A 25953-nucleotide genomic window follows, 5' to 3' on the forward strand; every position below is an offset into this window, starting at 1 on the left:
GATGGCACTGTAGGGTATCACCAAATTCCGGTCGCGGACGAAGACAGACATAAAACCGCGTTCTGGTGCCCTGGATTCGCGGGCGTTTTTGAATATGTGGTCATGCCTTTTGGACTGAAAAATGCCGGAGCAACATATCAAAGAGCCATGAACCTGATCTTCCACGACATACTGGGGAAGATTTTAGAGGTTTACATCGATGATGTAGTGGTCAAGTCTCAGAAAAAAGGGGACCACTTGCGGATCTCAGGAAAGTATTCGAACGAATGCGACGCCATAAGCTCAAAATAAACCCTGCTAAATGCATGTTTGGGGTCCAGGCAGGAGATTTCCTGGGATTCATAGTTCATCAGCGAGGCATTGAGGTCCCTGAAGACAAGGCAAGCGCAGTTATCAACGCGTCTTCCCTGCGAACGAAGAAGGAACTACAGCGTTTGTTGGGTAAGATCAATTTCCTAAGACGTTTCATCTCTAACTCTGCAGGTAAAATCCAACCCTTCTCGCCGTTGCTGAAGTTATAAGGGCAGAACGAGTTCATGTAGGAACCTAAACATCAAGAGGCTTTCGATAGAATCAAGGCCTACTTAGCAAGCCCGCCAGTGCTGGTTCCACATAGGGCTGGAATCCCGTTGAAGTTATACATCTCAACAGCTGAGGCTTCCATTGGCAGCCTGCTCGCTCAGGATGATGAGGGAGGTATCGAGCATGCAATATTTTACCTCAGTCGGACATTGACAAATTGTGAGACAAGGTGCACCCCTATGGAGAAACTGTGTCTGACTTTGTACTTTTAAGCGTGCAAGTTGCGACATTACATGTTATCTTTTACTACCTGCATCATCGCTCAAACCGATCTAGTCAAATACATGTTGTCGCGGCCTATTTTGAGAGGCCGCATTGGCAAGTGGGTTCTGGCCCTTTCAGAATTTTCGCTACAATACGTACCACAGAAAGCTGTAAATGGGCAGGCCATCGCGGATTTTCTGGCACACCATCCTACGTTGGAAATACCCACTATGAAGGAGTTAGAAATAGCGGCCACCACTACGACCCAGCCAGATTTGGCTCGCATCCCAGAATACGCAGCTTGGTACCAAGCCACAGTCTCCCTGCAGCCCTGGGTATTATTCTTTGATGGCTCAAGAACCGAAACATTGGCCGGAGCAGGAATTGTTCTGGAAAATCCAACTGGCGATCGTTTCTCTTACTCTTTCCAATTAGAGTTCAAATGCATGAACAACCAGGCAGAGTATGAAGCTCTTATTATTGGGCTAGAGGTCTTACTGGAAATGGGCGTGAGAGACGTTCAGATTCGCGGTGATTCTCAGCTCGTTATAAACCAGCTTCAAGAAAAATATCGATGTGTAAGTTGGTTGCTCGTATCGTATCTAAACCGTGCCATCGAGCTTCTGGATCAGTTTGACGACATCGATTTGGAATATATACCTCGCGAGCGCAATTTCGCGGCCAATGAGCTTGCTCAGCTGGCCACAGGCATTACATTGAAGTATGGGGTTCGCGAGCGCATTCTGAAAGTTGAGCGCCGCACACTACCTTCATGGCTCGCACGGCCTGATCCCCCAGATGATCCAGTGGTCGCGATGCTCGAGCCTATTGATGTGGATTGGGGCATCCCGCTGGTGGCTTACCTCAAGCGACCAGACCCCACAGCTGACAGGAAGATTCGCTTTCTCGCTCTAAATTACTTCCTTAGGGGTGATGAGTTGCGACGACGTGGGGAAGATGGCATAGACTTTCGGTGTGTCTATGGCTGCGAAGCAAAACGATTAATGCGAGAAGCGCACACAGGGATATGTGGGGCCCATCAAGCGGGGCCTAAGATGCGATGGCTTATTAGGCGGCATGGTTATTACTAGCCTAGCATTCTCAAGGATTGTATCGCATTCGCCAAAGGGTGTGAAGATTGTCAAGCGCATGGACCGGTCCAGCATGTTCCTAACATTCCCATGCAGCCTATCATCAAGCCTTGGCCTGCGCGAGGCTGGGGCTCTTCTCTCCAACATAAGTTCATCATCGTCGCCACGGACTTCTTCACCAAATAGGTCGAAGCGGAGCCTTTGAAGGAGGCCTCCGGTGCTACCATTCGCCAGTTTATTTTTCGTGACATTCTCTGCAGGTTTGGTATCCGCTAGGTGCTCGTTTCGGACCTAGGGGCAGCGTTCATGGGAGGTCCTGTCGAGGAACTTGTCAACGATTTTGGCATCTAGGTCGTCCACAGCACTCCGTATTACACTCAGTCCAACGGTCAAGCGGAGGCTAGTAACAAGATAATTATTACCTTACTCAAGAAGATGCTGGAAGGGAACCCTCGACAATGGCACGATACTTTGTATGAGACACTCTGGGCTTATCGCACATCCAAGCGAAATCCCACCATGACGACACCATATGCCCTCATGTTTGGTCACGACGCTGTATTACCCTTGGAAATTAACGTTCATTCCCTACGCGTCCAAGAGCAGCATCATTTGATCGGTGAGGATTACGTCCTGGCGATGTGGCAAGAACACGAAGATTTGAGCGCGCAGCGGTTAGCGGCTTTGGATAATTTGGTCATGGAGAAACAGCGTATCGCCCGCACCTATGATAAGAGGACATGTGGTCGTAGTTATAAAGAAGGAGAACTTGTTTGGAAGGCCGTTTTACCCCTTGGCGAGAAGTTAACAGGCCGCGGTAAATGGACTCTGCGATGGGAGGGACCCTTTGCCATCCACCGGATCTTGGGGCCTGGGGCTTTTCACCTCAGGGACGTTGATGGCGACATCCATCGCAACCCTATCAACGGGCGTTTCCTGAAGAAATACTATCCTAGTGTATGGGAGTTCGAAGACCCCCCTGCTCCGCTTCCTGCCCAGATTGGGGGGCAAACATAATCTTCATAGGCTTGCATCGACTCTCTAGCCTATTCAGGCCTTTTTCTTGTGGCCTTCGACTTGTGTATTTGCTCCACCGATGAACATTGGGGGGCAGCTCTGTATCTATTCGAGCCTTATTTGAGGCCATGTGTACGTAATAGCCTATACATGAGGCTTTATTATTTTATCCAAATTTTAAGTCTACTTGTTTATCCTTGACAATTTTTGTGTTAAGAATGTGCAAAGGGCCTATACAAGAGGCTTTATTATTTTTGCGGAACAATATCTTGCAAATTTTTGGTGATTTTTGGTGAATGGCAATTTTTTGCTCAAAGAAAGTTTCATTCATAAAGTGGCTTTGCAGCCAAAGGCATACAACAAAACATATCAATACAGTTACGGGCCAAAGGTGGCTTTGAAGATCGCGAGAAACATGAACTTTAAAAATGACTGGATCTGGTTGCGGTAAGAAGGGTCAGGGCAGTACCGCTGGCACTCTTCCTCTCTTCACCCAGATCCTCCTCCGATCTGAGTCGCCACTGCTGTCATTGGTACCGGAGGAAGAGGGAAGGAAATAACCCATCATACCCCTTCCTTGGGGCATTCGTCCGGGTTGGAGATGGTATCCAGAGCGAGTGCGACCCACAACCACATCTACCTCCTGTGGAAGAATGGAAGCCTCGTGATCGGGCCCCAGAGGTAGACCGCAGAAGAAGAACTGTCGGCCTCAAAGTGGCCTTCCACCCTTCTTCCCCATGCTCCACGCGGGTAGTCTGAGAAGAGAGACCCCTCAGAATCTGGTTCTGCCGCGTTAGGAGCGTGGCGTGTTTTTCGGTTTAACTAAGACTGGCAAGTTCATCCAGATTTTCAGAAACCAAAGACACGCCACTGGACCTGAGATTAGGCCATGAGGCCTACCCAAGTCTTGAGATTAAGCCATGAAGCCTAAGGGCTTATGATCGAGGATGAGATTATGGGGAGAAGATTTCAGAAAGTGAAGAAAGAGAAGTAAGGTTTGCGAAGCTTTCTCTGAGAAGGCCATACTTGCTGGTGCTTACCAATTCCCCAAAGTGTTAGTATTTATAGAGCCAATTCCAGTGGTCTCAACCATGCGATGGACGACTGGAGTACTTTCAACGCCATCAATAAGAGTGTCAGTGGAATTGAATGCAAAGATCTCGGAAATGAAGGGACTTGAAAACGCGTGGGAAGCGGGGCAGTCTTCAAGGAGATAACCGCTATGTTTCGAGATTATTTTGTCAAACCAACTTTGATCAGCAATAAAGGTAAACATTAATTCAAAATTGAACGTATATTTGGACCAAGCAAAGTGGGCTAAATATATTGGATAAATATAATATTGTTCATACAAACTAGGCCTAATAGTAATAGAGGCCTAAAGTTTTCAGCCCGCGTGGGTCAAGCGAAGTAGGTGCTCATCCAGACGAAAATTGGCGTCAGCAGCAGCTCACTCAGCTAGTCGGGCTGCTTCGCGAGCCTGAGCTAAGTTCTGAGACATTGCTTCAAAGGCCGCTAGGGGTTGCTCTAACAGAGGTTCCTCTTGCTCGAGCTGGGCTGTCACTGCGGCCAATTGGGCTTGAAACTCTCGGATTTGGGTCCGTAGATGATTCTGCGTAATCCGCAAGTCTCTGACAAGGATAGCTCTATCACACAAGAAGTCGCGAGATGTCTCTGTCTGTTGTGCAAGGCCTCGGTAATGAGCCTGAGCTTGCCTAGCTTGCGCGGTCGCGGTCGTTCTTTCATTAATCCGTTCAGGAAGGTTTAGTAACAGTTCATAGATCTCAGTGAACTCGGCCTCAGTGATAGTTCGCTCGCGGCGAAGAACCATCAAGTATTCCTGAGCTCTGGCGGACGCACCCGGCAATAAAATGTCAGGACCTAGAAGTCGTTGTAGCCCATCCCTCGCTTCATCTATAACTCTTGGAGGAGCCACTTCGAGTACGCGAACAAGCCTTTCTAGCCTGGAAGGAGGCTCGGGCAATGGAGCGTCAGCATCAGCATGAGCAGCGACCGCAGCAGGGGCCTCCTGAGGCTCTGTGATGGGGGCCGTTTCCGGCTCTGGTTCCGCATTTACCCCCGCTCCCACTGCAGGAGCATGAGGGGCAGACTCTAGAATCACCATATCCTCGCTAACTGGATCAATGGGGTCAGCGGCAGGTACCTCCACAGCAGCAGCGACTTCCTCAGCAGGACCAGAACTCTGCAGTCAAGGAAGAACTATCAGAATACACGAAAGTAAACCAGAACTAAGGCGTTTGCGTTGGAACAAGCGTACCTCTGCGACCGGGAGCTCTTGCGGGACGGTTATCGGTGCGGGCTCTTGAGCTGCCTCGTTGGGAATGGAATCAAGCGCTACCTGCGCTTAGGGTTGTGCAGCGATCGGCTCCTCAGATGGTGCCTCTGGGGGGGCTATCCCTTCTTCCCGCTCGGGTGAACTGTCGTCTATGACCTGCACCGGAATCGAAGCCAAATACACATCGCTCGCGGTGTTGGCGGGAGTTGGTAGATTACTAGAATCTGTGGGCGTTTGAGCCTGCGGGCGGTTGTTCCTTCACCAGCAGCCGAAGAGCCTTCCCCGGCATGTCCGGAGGACCGGCGACGAACCTGCGAGTGAAACAATTATAGGAATTTGGCTAAAAGATGGATAATTTCCAGTGTGAATTTCCTATTTCTTACCAGTCGATCAGCGAGTGGCTCATCCTCTTCCCATGGGTCAGTGCGAGGATCCGAGCGGTTGTGCTTGCGAGCCAGAGCAGCTGCGACCTGCCAAAGTCGAAAGTTAAGACTTAACTCACAGAGAGGCATAATCCTAAGAGTATAGGGTTCTTACAGTCTGCGGATCATCGTCGTCAAAGGAAGAATCTTCAGCTTCAGGCTCTGCGAGCACCGCTTTCTACTTTCTAGACTGGCCGACGGCCGAGGAAGCGCTAATTGCACGGCGGCTAGAGCATGGCGCACTCCTCTGATACAGCGAAGGATGAGTGAAGGGAAAGCAATGAAGGAAGATACAGAAGATAGAATTAAGATACTTACCTCTGGATGGGGTTCGCGGATTACGATACCGGCCTGGGCCGGGTGAGGGGTGATAACTCTCTTAGAAGCTATTGATTTTCCTTATTCTCCTGCAAATATGGCAATTGTAATATAGGGAAATAAGGGTCTCCCACAGAGGATTAAGTTAAACTAAAGGCTTCAACAAAAGTCACAAAACGTGACTGCAGCTCCTACTGAACCGCAGTTGAAAAACAAACTAAAAACCTAACTAAAACAACCCATAAAAATACGAAAATTTACAGAAGTATACTAGACACGTAAAGAGTCTAGCACACAAAATTTGGTGAATTTTGGAGTTGATTTACTATGGAAATAAAATACAGAAAAACAGAGAACAGAAAGAAAACAAAACTGAAGCAGATTTAAAGTTGATTGATATCAAGATAATGAAACTAGCTAGGAAGGAAGCATCCACCCCTAACAATCACACACAACACACTTTGTCCAATTTATCACCAATTAACTTAGTTGAAGATGCTCAGATTGGCTCGATACGCTTGAACACAACCTATTACTCTTTCTTACTTTGTACGCTAGGCAGGAAGTGCTCTACACCTAGACTATTCCCAAGCAATGCAACCTAAAGGTACGTTTATTAGATTAAACATGCAGAGATCATTAAGTTTGAAAAGAGTTTGAGCAATCACTAGGCATCGCAAATAACTTAGAGCCTTGCTAAACCTAGGGTTTTGTTTACTTGCTAGTGAAAACTACCAATTACTTCTCTAGATAATTTGAGGAATCCAACTATTGATCCAGGCATCAAACAATCAAAGTATTAGAACCCTAGCATGCATACTAAGTAGTCCTCCAAAGTATACAAACATAGAATTCATCAATGAGAAATCGGTAAACAAAACCTCAACTTTATTAATTGAAAACAAACCGAAAATCAAAGCATGTTATGGATCATGTCTAGGGGCTTCAACAGGTCCCTAGCTACTGGAAATTTAGTTACACATAATTGGAATCAAAAACACAAAGGAGTTCATGAAAAAGGAAGACAACAAAAATCAGAAATTGGGAAAAATACGATCAACGATCGATCTTTGAGAAGCAGTGATCGATCGTCTCTGGTGTGATTTTGCAGTCTTGCTTCTTCTTCTTCTTCTTCTTCTTTGGTGTGTCTCTGGTTCTTTTTATGTGATATCTTCTGTATGTGGTTGGTCATCTATATTTAAAATGTGGAAGGAGGCTCTTTTATATAGGAGTTGCAAGTTCAAGGGCACTCTTGCAATTAGACCAAGTTTGTTTACTTGTTCTATTTGAATTTCTCTTCTTAGGCTGAATTCTTTGACTTGTAGATCCTTTACAGCTGATATAAAGCATGCTAACAGCTCATATAAAACGTATACAACTCAGCAAAGGATCCCCAAGAAGCCTCAAAACAATCTGCCAAGAGATAAGGAAGGTGACTCACTTATCTACCTCACTTAGGATTGCCTTTTTAGCCCTTCTTTTAACTAGGTTTCATTTCAGCTTTGAATGTGATTTTCAGCAAGATAACAACCTTGATGATGACCTTTAAGAGTGTGCAAAATTCTTCTAAATATCCCCTTAACTTCTTGCCCAAAAGCAGCCTTGAAAAGCCTTCAAGATAAGGTCTGTCAGAAATTTCCAGATTTTCCTTATCTTCTTGTCAAATTTATGGGCTTGTACACCGACCTTGTAGCTATCTTTCTGAACGTTTCTTAGGGCTATAATTCCCTATGGCATCATTTATTGACGTCCAAACAATAACCTTCCCAAAGACTTTCCAAGGAAGTCTCCAAAAGACAGCTCCAATATGCTTCATAGATAAGACTGAAGGTGGAAAGCTGATCAGGATGCCTATTTTGTGCAACGTTTCTGACTTCATCCTTGACTGTTATGATCACTTGATTAGGCTTTATTGTAGTGAAATATCTGGTTTTCAAATGTAGTCAAGAATTGCTTCCATGGTGCACTCAAAATATCTTCAAAATGGGGTCCAAATACAGAAGAAAATAAGGCAGATTCCAGTTTTCATATTTTGCTTCTCAGCAACTGTTTTGCACGAATTTTTCCACAAGCTTCCCTTATTGTTTCTGACCACATAAATGGTTTTCCTTCATCTTTTGCATCACTATTATATATCTGAGCCTTAATTTTCCACAATTGAGCTCCTATTTTTCCATGGTTGATCCACAAACCTCCTAAGAAAATAACAAAGTTAGATTGATCTTTTTAACGAAATAACTAAGCAAAAGTGTAAAGGATTAAACTATGAATTCGTCGCATTTTATGCTCCTATCAAGGGGCTCGCGCTGGTTGTGTTGCCGGAAGAGGTTGGGATCGTGCAGACTCCTCAGAAAAGCGAGCAAGCATTTCAACATCTGCAGGATATGGGCTTTTCAGTTCTCCAAAGATAGTTGCAAAGAGTTCATCATCCCGTTGAGCCCAGCAATTGACAGAGACCTCTTCCCATCATGTTTTGTATCCTTCTTCAGTCCCGTCCACGGCATCGATAGCCTGGGCCCAATCAGGAAGATCAACCAGAGCGAGCATACTTTGTGCCGGCACAGGCCCGAGAGGGGGCCCAAATCTGCGCTAAGAAGTGTTGCAGTTCCAGGCGTCGTATAGGGGGAACGGCACTAATTGGACAAGGCCAAATTGGCGAGCAAAGTGATTAGGAGCGTAAAGCTCATAGCTGAGTTCCTCGGCAGCAATCCTAATGTCCAAGCAGGAGATCGCGCGGTGGAAAGCCAAGCGCGCGCGATCAGTATAGCGAGGATCGCCGGGAAGGAGACCATATTCAAGTAGAGAGGGGAATTTTCTATCCATTATTATGTCACAGTACGGCATCTCATCTAAGAGGTACAAGTAAGAAAAACACTCGGAGTAAGGGGGGATGAGTACCTTCCCTCGCGACTGAACCACTGACCCAAGAGTTGGTCGGCCGGTGGAAGTAGTGGGATGTCATCGCGACGGAAGAATGGAAAGTAGGTTTGGATCCAGAAATCTAAAATCCAGAAGGGGCCAGACATGCTAGTCTCGAACGGATGCATTGTGGCTTGATATAACATGCGGTAAAGGGCTCCTAGCACCAGTTGCCCAAGGCCGACGTTGCGACCATTGTAGAGGGTCGTCGCCAGGAGAGTCCAGGTACCAGTGGGCTTGCAAGAAGAAGTGCAGAATATGAACTTACAGAGCCAATACTCCAGAAAAGCGATCCCGCCGGTCGCATTGTGTTCCCGGCTGTAATACGCCAACCATCGCGGGTAGGAGCCACTGTGGGCACTACGACCGTGTTGGGCCATGGTAGAGGTAAAGTTGGCAGAATCGAATTGACCATGCACATAGGGCTCGCCATCGATGGGCAAGCCAGTGATGGCGAGCATATCCAACAGAGTAATACTCATTTGACCAAATCTGAAGTCAAATGTGTTGGTGGCGGTATTCCAGAAATAAAGAAAAGCAGCAAGCGGCGAGCGATTGCCACCACGGGGAAGATTGAAACATAGGTCAATAGTATGCGTGATACCTGCTGCGTTCCAGCGAGCTAGATCTCGCGCCCGTGTTTCGCGATACCAAGAGGTCTCTGCCGCGCTGATAGAAGATGGCCAATGCCCTATTTTGGCTCGGTGGTTCTGGGTACCCCAGCTACTGAATCTCCAGGATTCCTTCGGAGGACCGGAATAGGCCGACGGACTGGTAGGCCGTAGAGAGCGATAGCATCGGCTGGGATGGCATCTTGTGGCGCGGGACCCAGTTCGGTTTGATGGTCGGAGAATCGAAGGAGCAGGGGTCGGTGGATAAATGTCTGGAGATGAATGCGGGCACCGATGTTGGTTCCCAAAGTGTGGGCAACTGTTTCGTTTAACTCTTCCTCTTGATCGATAATTATTTTCTTCGGGGGAGCCATTTATGGGTTTCTGCGAAGGAGATATTGGAAGAAATGGATTGTTCTGGGTTTAAGAGACTGGAAGGGTTTCTGATGTGACAAGTCTTGCGGCCGTGGGTTTAAATAAGGAATTTTGTGAGGGAAACGATATGACAGAAAGGCGTTTCACAAACGAAAAGACCCAACCTTCGTTAATGACATTGTTTCAAGCGATCGGCGCGTCGTTCTAGTCCCCTTCAATCAGTTACATCTTTGCGGGCCTGATTTCGGGGCCTGGGGGGCAATGTTTGAGCCCAAAAGTAATTTTGGCAAGATCCTTTAGTGGATTTAGAGTAGCGGGTTGATACCTGCAGCCCAAAAATAAGCCTACTCGGGTTTGCTTCGCCCATTCCGTAACCCATGAGGAAAACGAAACCTTATTGGGATCGAGTAGCAGAGATTGAATAGGAAACTTCAATTAATAATCCTTCTAAGGCAAGGAGCAGTCGAAACCCTAGAGTATAAATACAGGGTTAAGCGGCAAAGCCAACCACTGTCTCTCGAATCAATCAATCCCAGCGATTACAAAGCCTCCCCGGAGCAAACCTTCAACCTCGTTGAAACCCGGTGACCGTGCTTCCAGTCCTAAAGCACCAAAATGAGACAAAATTATCTCACTTACCCTACCAACAGATTTTTATTCACACTCACCCAATTTAAAGTAAAATCACTATTCTACCCTCAACATAATTAAATAACTACAGCCATGGCCGCTCCTCTCTTCTCTCTCTCCAGCACGATCCGGTAGACTCTCTCTCTTCTCTCTTTCTCATCCCTCTTCAATACAGATCTCTCTCTCTCTCTCTCTCTCTCTCTCTCTCCCTCTCTCTCCCTCCCTTCCTCTCCCTCTCCCCTCCACGCCGTCTCTCTCTCCCCCTCCTCTTCGTTTTTCTCCACTTTCATAGTGCTTAAACGGCGTCGTCGTCTAGCTTAGGATGGGCGCCGACGGTCACGAGTTCGGCCGGAGTGTTCGTCGTCGTCGTCTTCCGTCCAACTCATGAAAGGTGGATCTGCTCCAGCGCCTTACCATTCTTAACCTCATCTTCGACACAACCTCATATCAATTCCAGCGATCATGTGTGTCTGGGAGTAGTGAAGACTGTGAAGAGATTGTGGAGAGGGGATCCTCTGTGAGTGAGTCTTCATTAGAGTAAGAGGTGGATCTGCCTAAAGTATGGCACTTTTCTACAGCAATGATAGAGAGCCTACGTTGTTTCTTCTCAGTCAAATATGCAACGTGGTGGCATGTGATGGAAGAAAAAGCCAAGGTACTCCTATTAATTAATGAAGAATCGTGTAGCAATATAATCTTCACTTGCCTATTAACCTATTAATCAATAGAAGAAAGGTCCAACAATATGATCTTCATTTAATAGAAGAAGCAAGAAGCTGAGGAATTGGGTGAGAATGGTTCGAAGGCCTCAAGTGTAAACAATATGAATAGATTTGAGCTTGTAAGGTCACTGCGCCGACCTAGAAAAATGAGGAAAAAAAAAGGTTCTATTGGGGTAATAGAGGCCTGTTAAAGGTCTATTGGGGGGCAATAGACGTTTTGAATTAATGTAATCTTTTTTTTTTCTTTAATCAAAGTTATATTTGTATAATTTTAGAAAAATTAGTTCTCATTTCGGTAATCGAAACGTCTATTGGGGGGCAATAGACATTTATTGGGAGCATGGGAGGCAATAGACGTTTTAAAATTGATATAATTTCTTCATTTTTTTCTTTAATCAAAGTTTTATCCATCTAATTTTATGAAGATTAGTTCCTATTCCGACTACCAAAAGTTCTATTGGGGGACAATACATGACTGATAGTCGTCTATTGGGGGCAATAAACGTCTATTAGAGGGGTAATAGATGTCTATTGGGGGCAAAAAAACTTTCTGGTAAGATTTTCAGCAAATTCCGGTAGGCGGTAGGCGGTAGCCTGTGACCGGAATCCGGTGAACGTTGACTGGAATCCGGCTAAAGTTGACCGGATTCCGGCGATCGGACTCCGGCGAAGTCTCCCATGGTTTCTCTCTCTTCCATTTTATCTCTCTCCCTCTCCCTTTAAGTAACAAAGGGATAAGGGTAAAATGGTATTAAATTTTTTTTTTTTTTTTAAATCTTAATGGAGTATTAGGAAAGACATCCTTAAAGTGTTTTGGGTAAGAGAAAATTAAAAAAACTTAAGGGGTAAGTGGGAAAAAAATCTCTAAAAATGGGGTAAATAGACAAAGGGTCTTTCTAAATGTACCCAGCAAATACCTAAGTATACCCTGCAATTCTTTTACACCCAGCAAAAATAACTAATTTCCTGTAATACCCTTTTCTTTAGTTAAATCCAGCAAACTCGTACATCCAGCAAAACTCATACAAAATACAGACCGACTTTTGCAATATACAATGTAGTTCATAATCCCCGTTGCATAATCCAACATATTTGAGTCACTTTGACATCGCAGAAAAACAAAGGAAAGTAGGGGAACAAAAGACAACATTTTCGTTTTTCTTGGCTTCTGTGGAAATTAGGAATAACAACCATCGTAAAAACTTGCGCAATTAAGCGGCTCAAGCCCGTCAATGCCATTAGACCCCAACCTATCGTCCGCCTCATTGTCCATGTCAAACAAGAACCAATAACCAAAATCCCTCCCCCCCCCCCCAAAACCCCAGTCTTTTTCTTCATTAAATGACAAAAAATAAAGAAGCTCATATGGGGTTTCTTGATTGTAATTGGTGATATGCAACATGTTCTTACCACTTCCGTGAATGAAAGCATAGTGCTCTGTTCTCAGAGGGCTTTGGAAGAAGATCATGATGACAACTAGCAGCAACCTAGTTGTGAAAGGATCAGAAACACCGTCTAACAAAGACAATTTCGATAGCCAAAGTATAAAGTTCAGAATAGAAGGAATAATTCCTACCAAGTGAGTGACAAAAACTCCCTAAAAAATCACTTGAGGCATCTCGAAACACACCCCCACAAGCTGTCAGGTTTGGATTGCCTTTCGCCAAGCCATTAATGTTTACTTTGATAGAGGAGAGCTTATTGATGGTTTGTCTACCAGGGTGGTTGCAGCAATTCCATTTAATGTAGAATTGAAAGCTGCGAAGCTCGCTAGTTCACTAGCATTGGATTATAAGAATGTGAAGATTGAGATCGAAGGTGGAAGTGAGTTATTGACAAACCAAGTAGTTGGAAGAACTGTGCTGGATTCAAAGTGGATCGCGACAATGTTTGTGGATGATATCAAGCTTAACTTAGAAGAGCTCTGTGTCAGTTATTCATGGTCTCATTGTATGAAGACGAGCAATGTTGCGGCCTTATATTTCTTAGCCCGGTTGTGTGAAAGTGAGTTTATTGAAGGAGAGCAGTGGATGTTTATCTTGAAGAGATCTTGATGGAAGATATCAAGCATGCCGCAAATGTAGTTTGCATAAGTGATGTGCGAGTCTCTGGAAGATTAGGAAAGATATGAGTTGAACTTGTAGCTGAAGGACATGAGGTGTTTTGTGATTTTTTGTTTCTAGTCGTTAAGTAATCGTAGGGGTAGTAAATCGTGTTTCCTTGACTCAAAAAAAAAAAAATCATGCCTAGCTAACACTCCTACACGCCATTAGTAACATTGTCAACTCAAGTGCTATGTGATCTCTTGCATGAGTGTTTTTGTCTTTTAAGCCTTCACCATATCAACTACTTCCCTCCCTCTTAAAAGTACAATCCTTACATAATTCCCTCCTAAATATTTGTTCACACCATTCCATCTAATTGGCATTTCTCTCTCAAAGCCTAAACCTAAAATTTGATGGAGTAGAGAAACACACATGACACTGTACTGCTATTGGCCATGTCTCCTCAAATAAAATGCATTTACATTGACTGCAATCATGTGCAATATTGCCAAGTAAAGGAAAATAAACAAGCTTTTTTACAATCATATGCACTTTCATTACTTTAATAGACAATCATGTTCAAACAGTTTAACAACCTCCATAAGACGTTTGCATTGTTTCAAAAACACATCTATTTGTCAAGGTTCGAAAAATCGCTAGGCGCCTAGGTGGTTTTAATTATTTAAATCTTTAATTTATTTTTATAGCATATAAAATATAAAAAAGAGTATATAACTATATATATAGACTTAATTTAAGATGGGTCTCTTTCTTTTGGAAGATATATAAAGACTCAACTATAATTTAAGATAAGAATAATAAGAATTTTATAAGGATGTATTTTATTCATATTTCCAATGCCGGTCAACCACATGACTTGATTGGTTTCCTATTCAAGTTGAACACAAATACTCAACAAACTACTTTGGACACCCAGAAAAAGAAAATTTGGAGAACCCACGGGAGCTATAACATCGTCAATTAAACTCAACAGATCAATCTAGTTCCCTATCCATTTCTCTCTTATTCTCTTGTCTTCTCGCTCCAATCGATCATCATGCACAAACACCTTGTAATTTATTCAAGGTGAGCTCCAATCCTTTCTCTCTTCCCCTTTCACACTTTTTGTCAAGCCTGAAAAGCCATAGTTTTCTCCATCGCTCCCTCTGTTTTACGATCATAATGGGTTTGATCTGTAAAGTTGGATTTCTCAGGTTTTGAGACGATGAATCTAGTTTACAGTGGGAATTTGGATTCGCGAGTGAGTGACAAGGATCTTGAAGATGAATTTCAGATGTTTGTCGTTATTCTTAATCGGCCTAAATAGCCTACCTAGCGCCTAACTACTCGGCCGCCCAGACGCTTAGGCGGCCACCCAACTCTAGCTCGCCCAAACCTTGCCGATTTCCCATTCCTCGAGTCAGAGATCCACTGCCCAGTGCCTAGGCGGCCGAGTTTTAGAACACTGCTATTTGTTATACAAAATATTCAACTGCATCATTTGCACTTTCATTGTTTTCAAACACAAAAAGATAATAAAATGTCACAAAAACAAATGGTCATGAATGCCATAGAAAGTCATAAGTTTGCTCCAAGCATTAGTACTTCCATGGTTTTTGGGCTCATGGTTTTGCTCCATCTTCATTCTTTTTGCTTGTGCCAATGTTAGTTGCTCCTGTTTTTTTTTTTTTTTTGAACGGTTTAATCTACCTTGCTTGACCAATTTTAGTGGTAAACTTGGTTGTAGACATTGAGACTAGCTTTAAATGTACATCACATTGTATAATAGCACTAGAACAATTAATAAGCCAGCTAAAACAAAATTAATCAATTCACACTTCAAAAACTAAACAACCAATATAACAATCATATCTAATTTGCATAATCCAAATTCCTATTTTGCCGTTGCAAATTATCATCTGCAACATTAATAGTGGGGACTTGGACAGTAAAAGATGTCACATGATTAGTTGAAACATTTGAATCATTATCACCTCCCACATTCACATTCAAATTTAAATTCACATTAACATTCATCCCCAAGTTCTGAAGTGGGGCTCGAGTATGCTGATTTGGGAGCTGAATGGAATTGCTCTGATATTTGGGTTTTGAGTTACGGAGATAGCACGAGAACGTACAACTGAGATTTTACCAGCCCTTTGAATCATTGACATAACATATAAATGGTTAAGGGAAAATGTAAATAGATGGAAACACCCATCGCAAAAGGTTACATATTACAACAGCGCGTATGAATGTTAGACCTGAATAATGAGTTAAAGTATCAAAATCATTTATTTAGAAGATAAGTTACCGTAGTATAGAATGACTTTTAATTGAGGTATTATTTGTAATTTCTTTCCAAATAAAAATAAGAAAAAGTCATTTTCTCTGCATTTCCCTCATGCGGGCCCCACCCAACGAAGTACGGACCAATTGCCAGCGAAATGAGAGTCGGAGCACGCGCCTAACTCCCGCGAGTATAGCTAAGTTTCAGTCCACTCCTCTCACCATAGCGTAAACAGAAAGACAAAATTACCCTCGACCAAAACCCCCAAAAACACCGAGTCAAAGGACCCAGCCACAATAAAAATCGAAACCCACTCCCAAAAATTTCCACTCTTCGAAAAATCGCAACTCAGGCGAGACTAAGAAGAAGAAGAAGAAGAAGCACAAGCTTGAAATTCTTCACTCTTTGATTGATTGATAAGGTTGGTAATCCAATTCCATTTGTTTCCGATAATTCCGAGGCTTTAGTTTTAATTTTTTTTTTCCGTCTCCGCCGATTTTGTTCATCTGGATTTTGACGAATTAGAAGAGCTGGAGTGATCCGATTGGCGATATATGAAATGATCAATGAGGTTTTTCTTCTGCTGTTTTAATCTCGATGAGGTTTTGCGGAGCTTGGGGTTAACTATTTCCACTTCGATTTTAATTTTAATTTTGGGTTAGGTGTTGAAAAAAAAGTGAGGATAGAATTGATGGGTTGCGTGGAAATATTGATATAATAGGTAGTTTTTTTAAGGCTAATCTAAGTCGCAGTTTCTTGGTGGCACGCATATTTGTGGTGAGTTTTGGTGATTGCATAATCAATTGTGGGTTTTCGGAGCGATAGGGGAGTTTAGGGTGTGTTTTTTGCTGCGTGTTAGTGAGGCGTAACTGACTAACAAGTTTCGGGGCAGTATGTGACATGAGAGAGGTTGAATTGCCAAATAGCATTCTTTAGTAGCTTTTCGACTAGGGGTTTTATGTACTCATTGGCATTCTTAAGTTATGCATCTTTTTTATGTGCTGCTTTTTAACAGTAACTGATCGGAGTTTCGTTGGTTGGTTTCAGTTGTAGCTGCATTAGGTCTGTAGGTTTGTCAAGTTATTTATCATAGGTTTAGAGCTGGTGGTGATAGATATTCCTTAACATGTAGAGAAAGCAAATCCGTTTTCTCATATGGAAATGTTATATGTATGCTGATAAACTTGAATGAAAAAAGCAAAGTTCTTGTGCTCTTGCTATGCCTCAAGTCTATTCCCTAGCTTTTAGGAAATCATGATTGTCTGCCTTTTAAGTTTCTTGGTTGATCATTAACTTTTATTACTTTCTCTTATAGTTGTTTCTGCAATGCACCGAGTGGGTAGTGCTGGGAACACATCCAATTCTAGTCGCCCTCGTAAAGAGAAGAGATTAACATATGTATTGAATGATGCTGATGACAAAAAGGTGAATTATTTTGTATCTTTATCCTTAATTGTTTTTGAAGTGTATATGTCTCGACTTCAGTATTGTTTTTGTTTGTTTGAGACATAAGTGCACAGGTAGTAGTTTGCGGGTCTTATTGTGGTACATGTTTATTTGCCTTTAACATCAAGATATTCCCCTCCATATTGTTTAGCATGTCACTGGTGCTAAGTCATAGATACTTGTGTTACAGTATTGAATGATTTCTCTGTTTGCAGCATTGTGCAGGCATAAATTGTTTGACTGTATTGAAGGCATCAGCGTCTGGATCTGATCACCTATTTACTGGGAGCCGCGATGGAACACTAAAAAGATGGGCTGTGGCCGAAGATGCCGCTACCTGCTCAGCAACCTTTGAGTCTCATGTGGATTGGGTATTCATTTTCCTTCCAATATTTAAGTCTAGTATTTGACAGGACTTGCAATATGATCTAGATGCTAAAATGATGGTATTTCCCTAAAAAAATAATGACTTCTTATTTGGTCTTCAAATTTCATTGTTTTTTCTTCTAGTCTCATTTCAAGGTGGACAGAGTCAATTTTTCAAGTGGAATTTGTAATTCAGTCCAATGAGCTAGTAAATGGTCGAACGCAGAATGAAAAAAAGAAAAAAATAAATTGTACTTTGTTTAGAATCTCGTAGACTGTTTTTGAGTGGCTTTTTTTATGTACTTTGTAGCTCCCCATAGGCAGTTTTTTCACTGAACATTTTAGGACTTCTTGACTGCATGCATAAGTTATGAACTTATACCTAATAGAGAGTGCTTCTTTTGTGCAGGTTAATGATGCTGTTCTTGCAGGGGATAATACACTTGTTTCCTGTTCTTCAGATACCACCCTTAAGGTTTGTTAGCCTTGATGTTTGTTGTTACCTATACATTCTTTTTGAGCTGTTCCTGGTTCGTTATATAATTTAACTTATTTGTCATTGAATTGCACCAGACGTGGGATTGCTTGTCAGATGGAACTTGTACCAGAACTCTTCGTCAGCATTCTGACTATGTCACTTGTCTTGCTGCCGCAGAAAAAAATGTAATTTTCTTGTCAAATTTCTGATCAAGTATGGAGAAAGGGTGTTGTCGGTTTATTCCTGCTGTATAATTAGTCTCTGTTCAATTTTGGTAGCATTCTCAAAGGCATAAAAAAACTATATAATAAGAAGTTCATTATTTGATCCTTCCATAGTTGTATCTGTAGAAGACCCTGTAATTGCTTATTGCACGTGTTTCTCAGAGCATAGATCACAACTTTCTACATTGCCCTTCTACTTCTTAAATTTAGAATTAGTTGTTGCAAGCGTTTTGCTGTTGTCTTCACCAACACCCCACAAGCAAAGAAATAATGCATCTCAGCAGATCTGAAAATGATTCGAGTCATATTAAGAGAACTCTCATGCAGTTATGTTGGTCTTTTGTCTTGGTGATGGATTTTTTGGGTATGCGGAAGATGATAATTGTTATTGTGCAGTCTTTGCGGTTATTTGGTTTGCCTTTGATAAAAGTGAACTACATTAATTTTTGAAGATAAAGAGGTGAGGAGGTAGATTGTCTTTGGAAGGGATGCATATATTTGGCACTTTTCAGGCTGAATTGGTGAATCAGTTTAGGGACAACCACGCTAGTTTGGTTACTCTTTATTTGGCCGGGAGTTATACTTCATTTGAAATGTTTCTACTCTGCATTACATAGACCAACATCCTGTCTGTCTTTGCTTGTAACCTTTCATTTTTAATACAATTAATTTCTTTCTATTGAATAAGAAAGTTTCTGATCCTTTTATAGTGTCATGCATTTTAGAGCAATATTGTTGCCTCTGGTGGACTTGGAGGGGAGGTATTCATTTGGGATCTCGAAGCAGCCCTTGCTCCGGTCTCAAAGTCAGGTGATTCTGTGGAAGATGATTGTTCAAATGCCACCAATGGTTCTGGAAATGCACAACCGATTACAAGTTTACGTACTATCAGCTCTAGCAACAGCATTTCTATGCACACAACTCAGGCACATGGATATGTTCCAATCTCTGCCAAAGGCCATAAAGAATCAGTTTATGCACTGGCAATGCATGATAGTGGATCACTTCTTGTCTCTGGTGGAACAGAGAAGGTAATAGTTTGATGTTCATGCTTGGTTTCATGTTGACTTTGTTATGTTTCTCGTGGTCATACCCAAACAAGTCTTAAAATGGTCCGGTTTGGATAGAGTAACTTTCATCTTCTATTAAGTGGGTGAGGATAATACAATAGTGGTAATAACTTTAAGTCATATCCTGATTCCCTCTAGGTCGTGCGTGTTTGGGACCCAAGAAGTGGCTCGAAGACTATGAAACTAAGAGGGCATACAGATAATATCAGGGCTCTGCTTCTTGATTCTACTGGCAGGTTGGTTGGACTAGTTTTCATAGGCTATGTTGATTGAATGCTTTATATGATTTTTTATATTTGTACATGAATTATGTTTTAACTCTACATAATCAAGCTTCGTTCTTAGATTGAATCCATTTAACTTGCGTATGACTGTACTCTGTCTAATATTTTTCTAAATGTCTTTCATTGATACAGCAAAATACATTTTGCAAATGAGTTAGACCATGATCTGAGATTAGAATGATTTATTCTTCCCATCTTATCTATTATATGTAGTGCTTCTATGCAATTTTGTTATGTTGTCAGTCCATTGACCAATTTCTCTTTGAACTTTCACTTTTGCAGGTTTTGCTTATCAGGATCTTCTGATTCAATGATTAGGTTGATAACTCACCTATCTCTTCTTTACCATGCAAACAATTAGCATTTAGATGCAAGATGAATTACATATGTCATAAGTAGTTGGTAATTTGGTACTTTGTCCGTTATCTACCTAATTCTCTGTCTATTTTGTAGACTATGGGATCTTGGTCAGCAAAGATGCGTGCATTCTTATGCGGTGCACACAGATTCTGTTTGGGCACTTGCCAGTACGCCAACGTTTAGTCATGTATATAGTGGTGGGAGAGACCTTTCTGTGAGTACAGTTCCTCCTTACAACTTGACTTCCCCCAGACATCTTTCGTCTTTGGCTGTTTGGCTTTGTTGCTCATTGTTTAATGCTCAATTCTGTTTATATTTTCAGTTGTACTTGACAGACTTGACCACAAGAGAGAGTCTTTTGCTTTGCCAAGGAGAACACCCCATTCTGCAGTTGGCTGTAGATGATGATAGCATATGGGTTGCAACAACAGATTCTTCAGTTAATAGATGGCCTGCTGAGGGGCGCAATCCTCAGAAAATTATCCAAAGAGGTGGTGCTTTCTTGGCTGGAAATTTGTCATTCTCAAGAGCAAGGGTGTCCTTAGAAGGATCTACCCTAGTAAGTACAAATTAATTGTCTGTTTCATAAATATATTGTTCTCAGGTCCTTGTGCATTGAACTTACTACAGCTTGGTCAATATTGTCCAGGTCCCTGTTTATAAAGAACCAGTCTTTACAATTCCTGGAACTCCTGGAATAGTGCAACATGAAATATTAAATAATAGAAGGCATGTCTTGACAAAGGTAATGAGGATGATTTTCTCATGTGTTATTTTTGATGTGTTTGGTCAACTTGAGTCCTCTAGTTCTGTTTATATGCAATCTCATGAATCAATGTAACTTTGATAGGATACTGCTTCTTCGGTGAAGCTGTGGGAGATTACTAGAGGTGTTGTTATTGAGGATTACGGAAAGGTAATATATATATATATATTTATTTATTTATTCTCTCTCCCTAATTGGTTAATGCTTCATTTGGAAGGATTTCTGAGTGTTTTCTTTATATATATGTGTGTGTGTGTGTGTGTGTATTATTAAAAGTTCATTTTTTAGGGACATCATAAGCATTTATCCTTTTAATGTGTATCATACAGGTCTCGTTTGAGGAGAAAAAGGAAGAGCTTTTTGAGACTGTATGCTTCCTATTCCACAGTGATTTCAGCTTAATAAATCTGATTGATTTTATACTAAATTACTGATGCTTACTGCTTTACCGCTTCAGGTAAGCATTCCTGCATGGTTCACTGTGGATACCAGGCTTGGAAGTTTATCTGTACATATGGATACCCCACAATGCTTTTCAGCAGAGATGTATTCGGCAGACCTTAATATTGTAGGAAAGCCTGAAGATGACAAGGTAGATATCATCTTGACCTCATCTTTACTTGTTTGTTCTTCCCTCTCTTTCAGTGGGTTCTGGAAATTGTCTTACTGTTCATGTTATATTTGGTAACTAAGAATGTACTGCAAAAGTGCTAGGAGGCACAACCTTTACACTGCAAGTATACCTAATAGATAAAAAATGAAAAATAACGGTGTTCTTTGTGTGATATCAAAAATTATCTCAAATGGCTAGCCTTGAACACATAATAGTTTTCTTCTCTCCTTCAGAAGCTTTTATCTTGTACTATCACTTTCCGACCAAAGAAATAAGAGACCTCTCTCTGACTTTGTAGTTTCTAAATGAAAATGCATTCCAATTCAACTCTGCCTGCTGAAACTGAAATTCTTGTGGCCAGACACTGCAGAAATAGAGAGAAATAACAAATTTAGAATGATTGGTAGTACGGTTTTATTATAATTATGGATCAGTACTTCTCATATTAACAATCTATTATTCTACTAGCAATTCAAATCTAGATACATTATTTGTTTGTTTATTGTTTATTTCTTTTTAGCTTTTAAAGAGACCTTTTCCCTACCTATTCCATAAAAGTGGTTGTACCAGAATTGAATTTATTTCTTGTCACACTGCAGGTTAATCTAGCGCGAGAAACGCTTAAAGGGCTCTTGGCTCATTGGTTGGGGAAAAGAAAGCAAAGATCGGGAACACAAGCATCAGTGAACGGGGATGTGTCATCCGGAAAGGAAATCACTCCTAGAAGTATTACCCACTCAAGAATGGAGGTGGATAGTAATGCCGAAAATGATTCAATGGTCTATCCTCCCTTTGAATTTTCTACAGTTTCCCCTCCTTCTATCATCACTGAGGGCTCTCAGGGAGGACCATGGAGAAAGAAGATCACTGACCTAGATGGAACTGAAGATGAGAAGGACTTTCCATGGTGGTGTCTGGATTGTGTGTTGAATAATCGCCTACCTCCTAGAGAAAATACCAAGTAACTTTCTTATTTTTAATGTATCTCCTTTGCTTTTGGCTGGAATTTTGATTTCTTGCTTGAGACTCTTTGCAGTAGACAGTGGTGCTGGTTTATATTAAAAAATATATACTTCCCTGAAGAATGTTATAAAATTTGTGCATATTTCATACTTCTGTCATCATTTTCTTGAGAGATGCACCCTCTAGCCAACTGTTCCTACACAAACTGAGCTTAAAGCTATCATAACATCTAGTATAAAAGCCATTATATCCTGGTTCCTCTCTCTTAGGTTTTCTTGTCTCAAGTTCTTTGGCTTCTATTTCCACCTTTCTTTTTCATTAAATATTTCCTTCTTTTTGCAATATAATGCTCAATCTTCATGTTGCCAATGAAGTTCTGGTATTCTTTTGCTCACAATAATTGGAACTCTGATGTACAGTTACCTAGTTTTGCATGATTATTCTTCTCGAAAATAAGTTCTTTGGTTATCTTTACAGGTGCAGTTTTTATCTACATCCATGTGAAGGTTCAACTGTTCAGATCCTCACACAAGGAAAACTAAGTGCACCTCGTATATTACGAATTCATAAGGTAAAGTTTTGGATTCATGGTATTTTGTGCTGCAATGATGAAAAATATTGTTCTGTTGCTTTTATGAAATTCATCAGGAGAGCTTGATGTTATAGTAAATTGGTGAACGATGCTTCTCTAGAGAAATATTGTTTGGTCAACTTAATCTATTCTTTACAAACAGGAACTATTAAGTTGGGTCGGTCATTTTCAAGTTTGCACTTAACATCAGAAAGCTTTTCTTTATTTTTCTCTTTGATGTAGTCACCATTTGAATGAAGTTAATCTGTATCAGAAACATAACTTACATCATTGAATGGATGAAAGCTTTGGGGTTGTGTATTGTACACACACATATCTTTTCTTCTTTTTCGTAAAGTCTATTTTGTTAGACAGAATATGTGGTTGGGAAATGAAACTCACGTTCCTTGCATGAATATTTTACATGTGTATATCTTCTGTTTGTTTCCAGTAAAGTTACTATAAAAAATGTGTTGTGCAAATGCAACTCGTACTCATTGAACAGATGAATGCTTCAGGATTCTGTGTTGTGTGTTCACTCTCCCACCTGTGTGACATTGTGCCTAATTTATTTATCATATATCCTATGGCCAACTTGTCTTTGTAGTCTGTTTGTATGCGTGCGTGCGCACACACACACATTTCGTTTTGTTAATTTGGGGTATTGTGCATGGTAAACTTTTGAAATACAGTATGGCTAATTTGGTTTTGTTATTTTGGTATGCAGGTTGTTAACTATGTAGTTGAAAAGATGGTCCTGGACAAACCATTAGATAGTGCAAATCCTGATGCAACATTTGCTCCTGGTCTTGCTGGAGGGCCAGGACAACTCTCTGCCATTGGAGATGGATCTTTTCGGTCTGGATTGAAGCCATGGCAGAAGCTTAAACCTTCTATAGAGATATTGTGCAACAATCAGGCAAGTGGACAAACATTTTGGATGGCTTCAATAGATATACTTATTCTGTCATACTCAGACTGTCCTGTTAAAACTTATTCTGTCCTACTCAGACCGTCCTGTTAAAAAGTCTAACTCATCTTTTTCTTTGTATGTGCAGGTCTTGTCGCCAGAAATGAGCTTAGCCACAGTGCGGGCTTATGTATGGAAGAAACCTGAGGACCTGGTTCTCAATTACAGGGTGGTTCAGGGCAGGTGATTCTGCACAATTTTGTGGAGGTGAGGTTTTTTGGTTTTGTTTTTTCTTTCTATCCTTGGAACTTCATATTTCAGCCATCAGTCCAGCACTAATCTATTGTAGTCAAAACGGGTTGTCAATTATTTCCACCTTTTTGTTTAACAATTATTTCCACTCTTAATGCCTTCCATTGAAAATCATGAACTTGAGACCTGAAACTTTAAATTGGTTCAGTAGATGAAATATAGCAGGCTTTTCCATCGCTCATTTTACTGCTGTTAAGCATGAAAATGTCCATTTGGACTGTAGTTATGCCTATGGTTGATTGTCTGAAAAAATTTGAGGGATGATAAATTTTATTATTCCACTTCAAAAATTTGAAGATGAGTGCATGACTGTCTTATTTCTTGAAAAAGAAACAATATCAACTTGTGTTACTAGTTAATATACTACTATGGTGTTCATCCCTAGAATACTGATACAGACTGCAGTTTATGCCCTTTTCACTAGCAAGGTGGGGCAGTACCTGAAGTTTTGTTGTTGATATTTTAAACTTGCAGGTCATAGTTTTATTTTGATAATGGGAAATATTGATTCTTCTGGTACGCTCATGGTAATCAGAACACTTGTAAAGTTTGATAGCCGATTGATTACCGTATGCATGCATCCTCCAACTTGCTGAGAAGGCTCTGGTTAGCATGTTCCTCATTGGGCAGGTGCTGTTATGAATTTTGAACTTCATCGCTGACATGCAAGCTTTGCTGGACGTTGCGAATTAGTCAATTGGTTGTCGGGGCATATTGCAGTAGATAAGAGTATTTGACTATGGATGAGAAATGAACAGAGCCGAATTAGACATATGATGATGAAAGTCTTGTAGATTTGTATTGTTGGTTATGATACCTAGCCATAGAATGCTCTATTGTGAAGGGACGTTTTTATGGAAATTTAACTCATGGAATAAAACTGTTCCATTTCTGTCCCATATCGAGATTTCTTTTCCTTTTACCTCGTGTACTGCTCCCAAATGTAGTTCTTATTTATAGAGGACGCTACTGGAGTAAATCCCAATTTTGCCTTGCATTTGTACTCGCACCTTCTGGGCTGACAGTCCCGGGTTATTATTTTTGGTTTTTCTTACTGTATTTTCATATGTGCATTTTATGCAGTTCTATCATTGTGTTTTTGGGGCACCTCATGGCCGTGTACATTTTCTGCGTTACATGTTACAAACGTTTACAAATGGCCAACGAACACAACAAAAAGTAACAAATGAAATGAGACATCGAGACGATTCCATAGTAGTGACAGATTTACCAGGAATGCAAGCATGGTGAGAAGAGGCTGATGTCGATGAGAAAAGGCCAGACTTTAGTGGATTAGATAAAGGGCTGCATCAATTTCTTTCCTAGAAGATCAAGGCATAGAAATAGAGACAAGAGAATCATGTGTTTGGTTATGAACTTGGATGGTCCATCAAGCCATCGAGGGATGGTGAGTATGGTGGCGTGTTCCCTCTATTGTTCTCTTTTGGTTATGGATTGTATGACTACGAGTCTTTGACTCCCGGGTGGTGGGCATTGTGGCATGCCTCTTTCGATACGAGTCGTATGTGAAAACGTCTTAGTGCTCCGGAGCATCGGAACTCTAATATTGAGCATTCTGAGTTTGAGAAGCATTACAGATCGTCCCTCTCGTATGATTTCTCCCTCACCCCCATTTTAACGTATTCGACGCTTTTGTTTGATTGGTGTACCTTGTACGTTTTTGAGCGGGATAATTCCTAGCCATAAGACTGAAGCATATTCCAATGGGGTCCCCAATGGTTACCCACTAATACTTTTGATTGGTTCTCTTTACTTCTTTAGTGCCGTATGGGACTCTGGAGTTGGGTCTAACTGATTATATGAGACTTAACCTTTTCTTTAACCCATTTGTATTTCCCAGACACCAGAAAAGACGGTTATTTTTTGGGTGCAGGCCTCCATTTAAAATTGTTGTCTTCTTTAAACTGGGGGTTGTGGAATGTGGAAATAGTAAATCACCATCATTTACAAGTCATGCATTGTAAGATTGCATGACTCCCACATGTGGCCAATTGACAACCAGAGCGAAAAGCAGTGGACAAGACGACCTTTTCTCTGCCAATGAGAC

The 25953-nt window shown here is 41.5% G+C and overlaps 1 protein-coding gene and 1 long non-coding RNA gene across 2 annotated transcripts; one reads left to right on the top strand and one right to left on the bottom strand.

Annotated features, from left to right (window-relative positions):
- Nucleotides 1-4996: 4996 nt before the first annotated feature.
- LOC121052342 lies at nucleotides 4997-6569 on the bottom strand. Its single transcript, XR_005808749.1, has 5 exons — nucleotides 5931-6569; nucleotides 5728-5859; nucleotides 5574-5660; nucleotides 5173-5501; nucleotides 4997-5097 (listed from the first exon to the last, which is right to left on the bottom strand). It is a non-coding gene; the product is annotated as an uncharacterized LOC121052342 (long non-coding RNA).
- A 9224-nt stretch (nucleotides 6570-15793) lies between these two features.
- On the top strand, nucleotides 15794-24888 carry LOC112192765 (WD repeat-containing protein 48). Its single transcript, XM_024332633.1, has 19 exons — nucleotides 15794-15943; nucleotides 16838-16947; nucleotides 17184-17339; nucleotides 17744-17809; nucleotides 17908-17997; nucleotides 18762-19067; nucleotides 19245-19342; nucleotides 19673-19708; nucleotides 19844-19964; nucleotides 20073-20309; nucleotides 20400-20495; nucleotides 20601-20666; nucleotides 20846-20884; nucleotides 20974-21108; nucleotides 21729-22090; nucleotides 22570-22663; nucleotides 23391-23582; nucleotides 23722-23840; nucleotides 24360-24888. Exons 2-18 carry the CDS (start codon nucleotides 16849-16851, stop codon nucleotides 23818-23820), a joined length of 2292 nt encoding a protein of 763 aa, XP_024188401.1. The 5' UTR covers nucleotides 15794-15943; nucleotides 16838-16848; the 3' UTR covers nucleotides 23821-23840; nucleotides 24360-24888.
- The last annotated feature ends 1065 nt before the right edge of the window (nucleotides 24889-25953 follow it).

Source organism: Rosa chinensis, chromosome 3 (assembly GCF_002994745.2).
Source record: "Rosa chinensis cultivar Old Blush chromosome 3, RchiOBHm-V2, whole genome shotgun sequence".
NCBI lineage: Eukaryota > Viridiplantae > Streptophyta > Magnoliopsida > Rosales > Rosaceae > Rosa > Rosa chinensis.

Coding starts and splice junctions, on each gene's coding strand:
- LOC112192765 (XM_024332633.1), top strand. CDS start 16,849: ATGCACCGAGTGGGTAGTGCTGGGAACACATCCAATTCTAGTCGCCCT. Junction 16,948..17,183: donor ATGATGCTGATGACAAAAAG/GTGAATTATTTT, acceptor CTCTGTTTGCAG/CATTGTGCAGGCATAAATTG. Junction 19,343..19,672: donor CTTCTTGATTCTACTGGCAG/GTTGGTTGGACT, acceptor TCACTTTTGCAG/GTTTTGCTTATCAGGATCTT.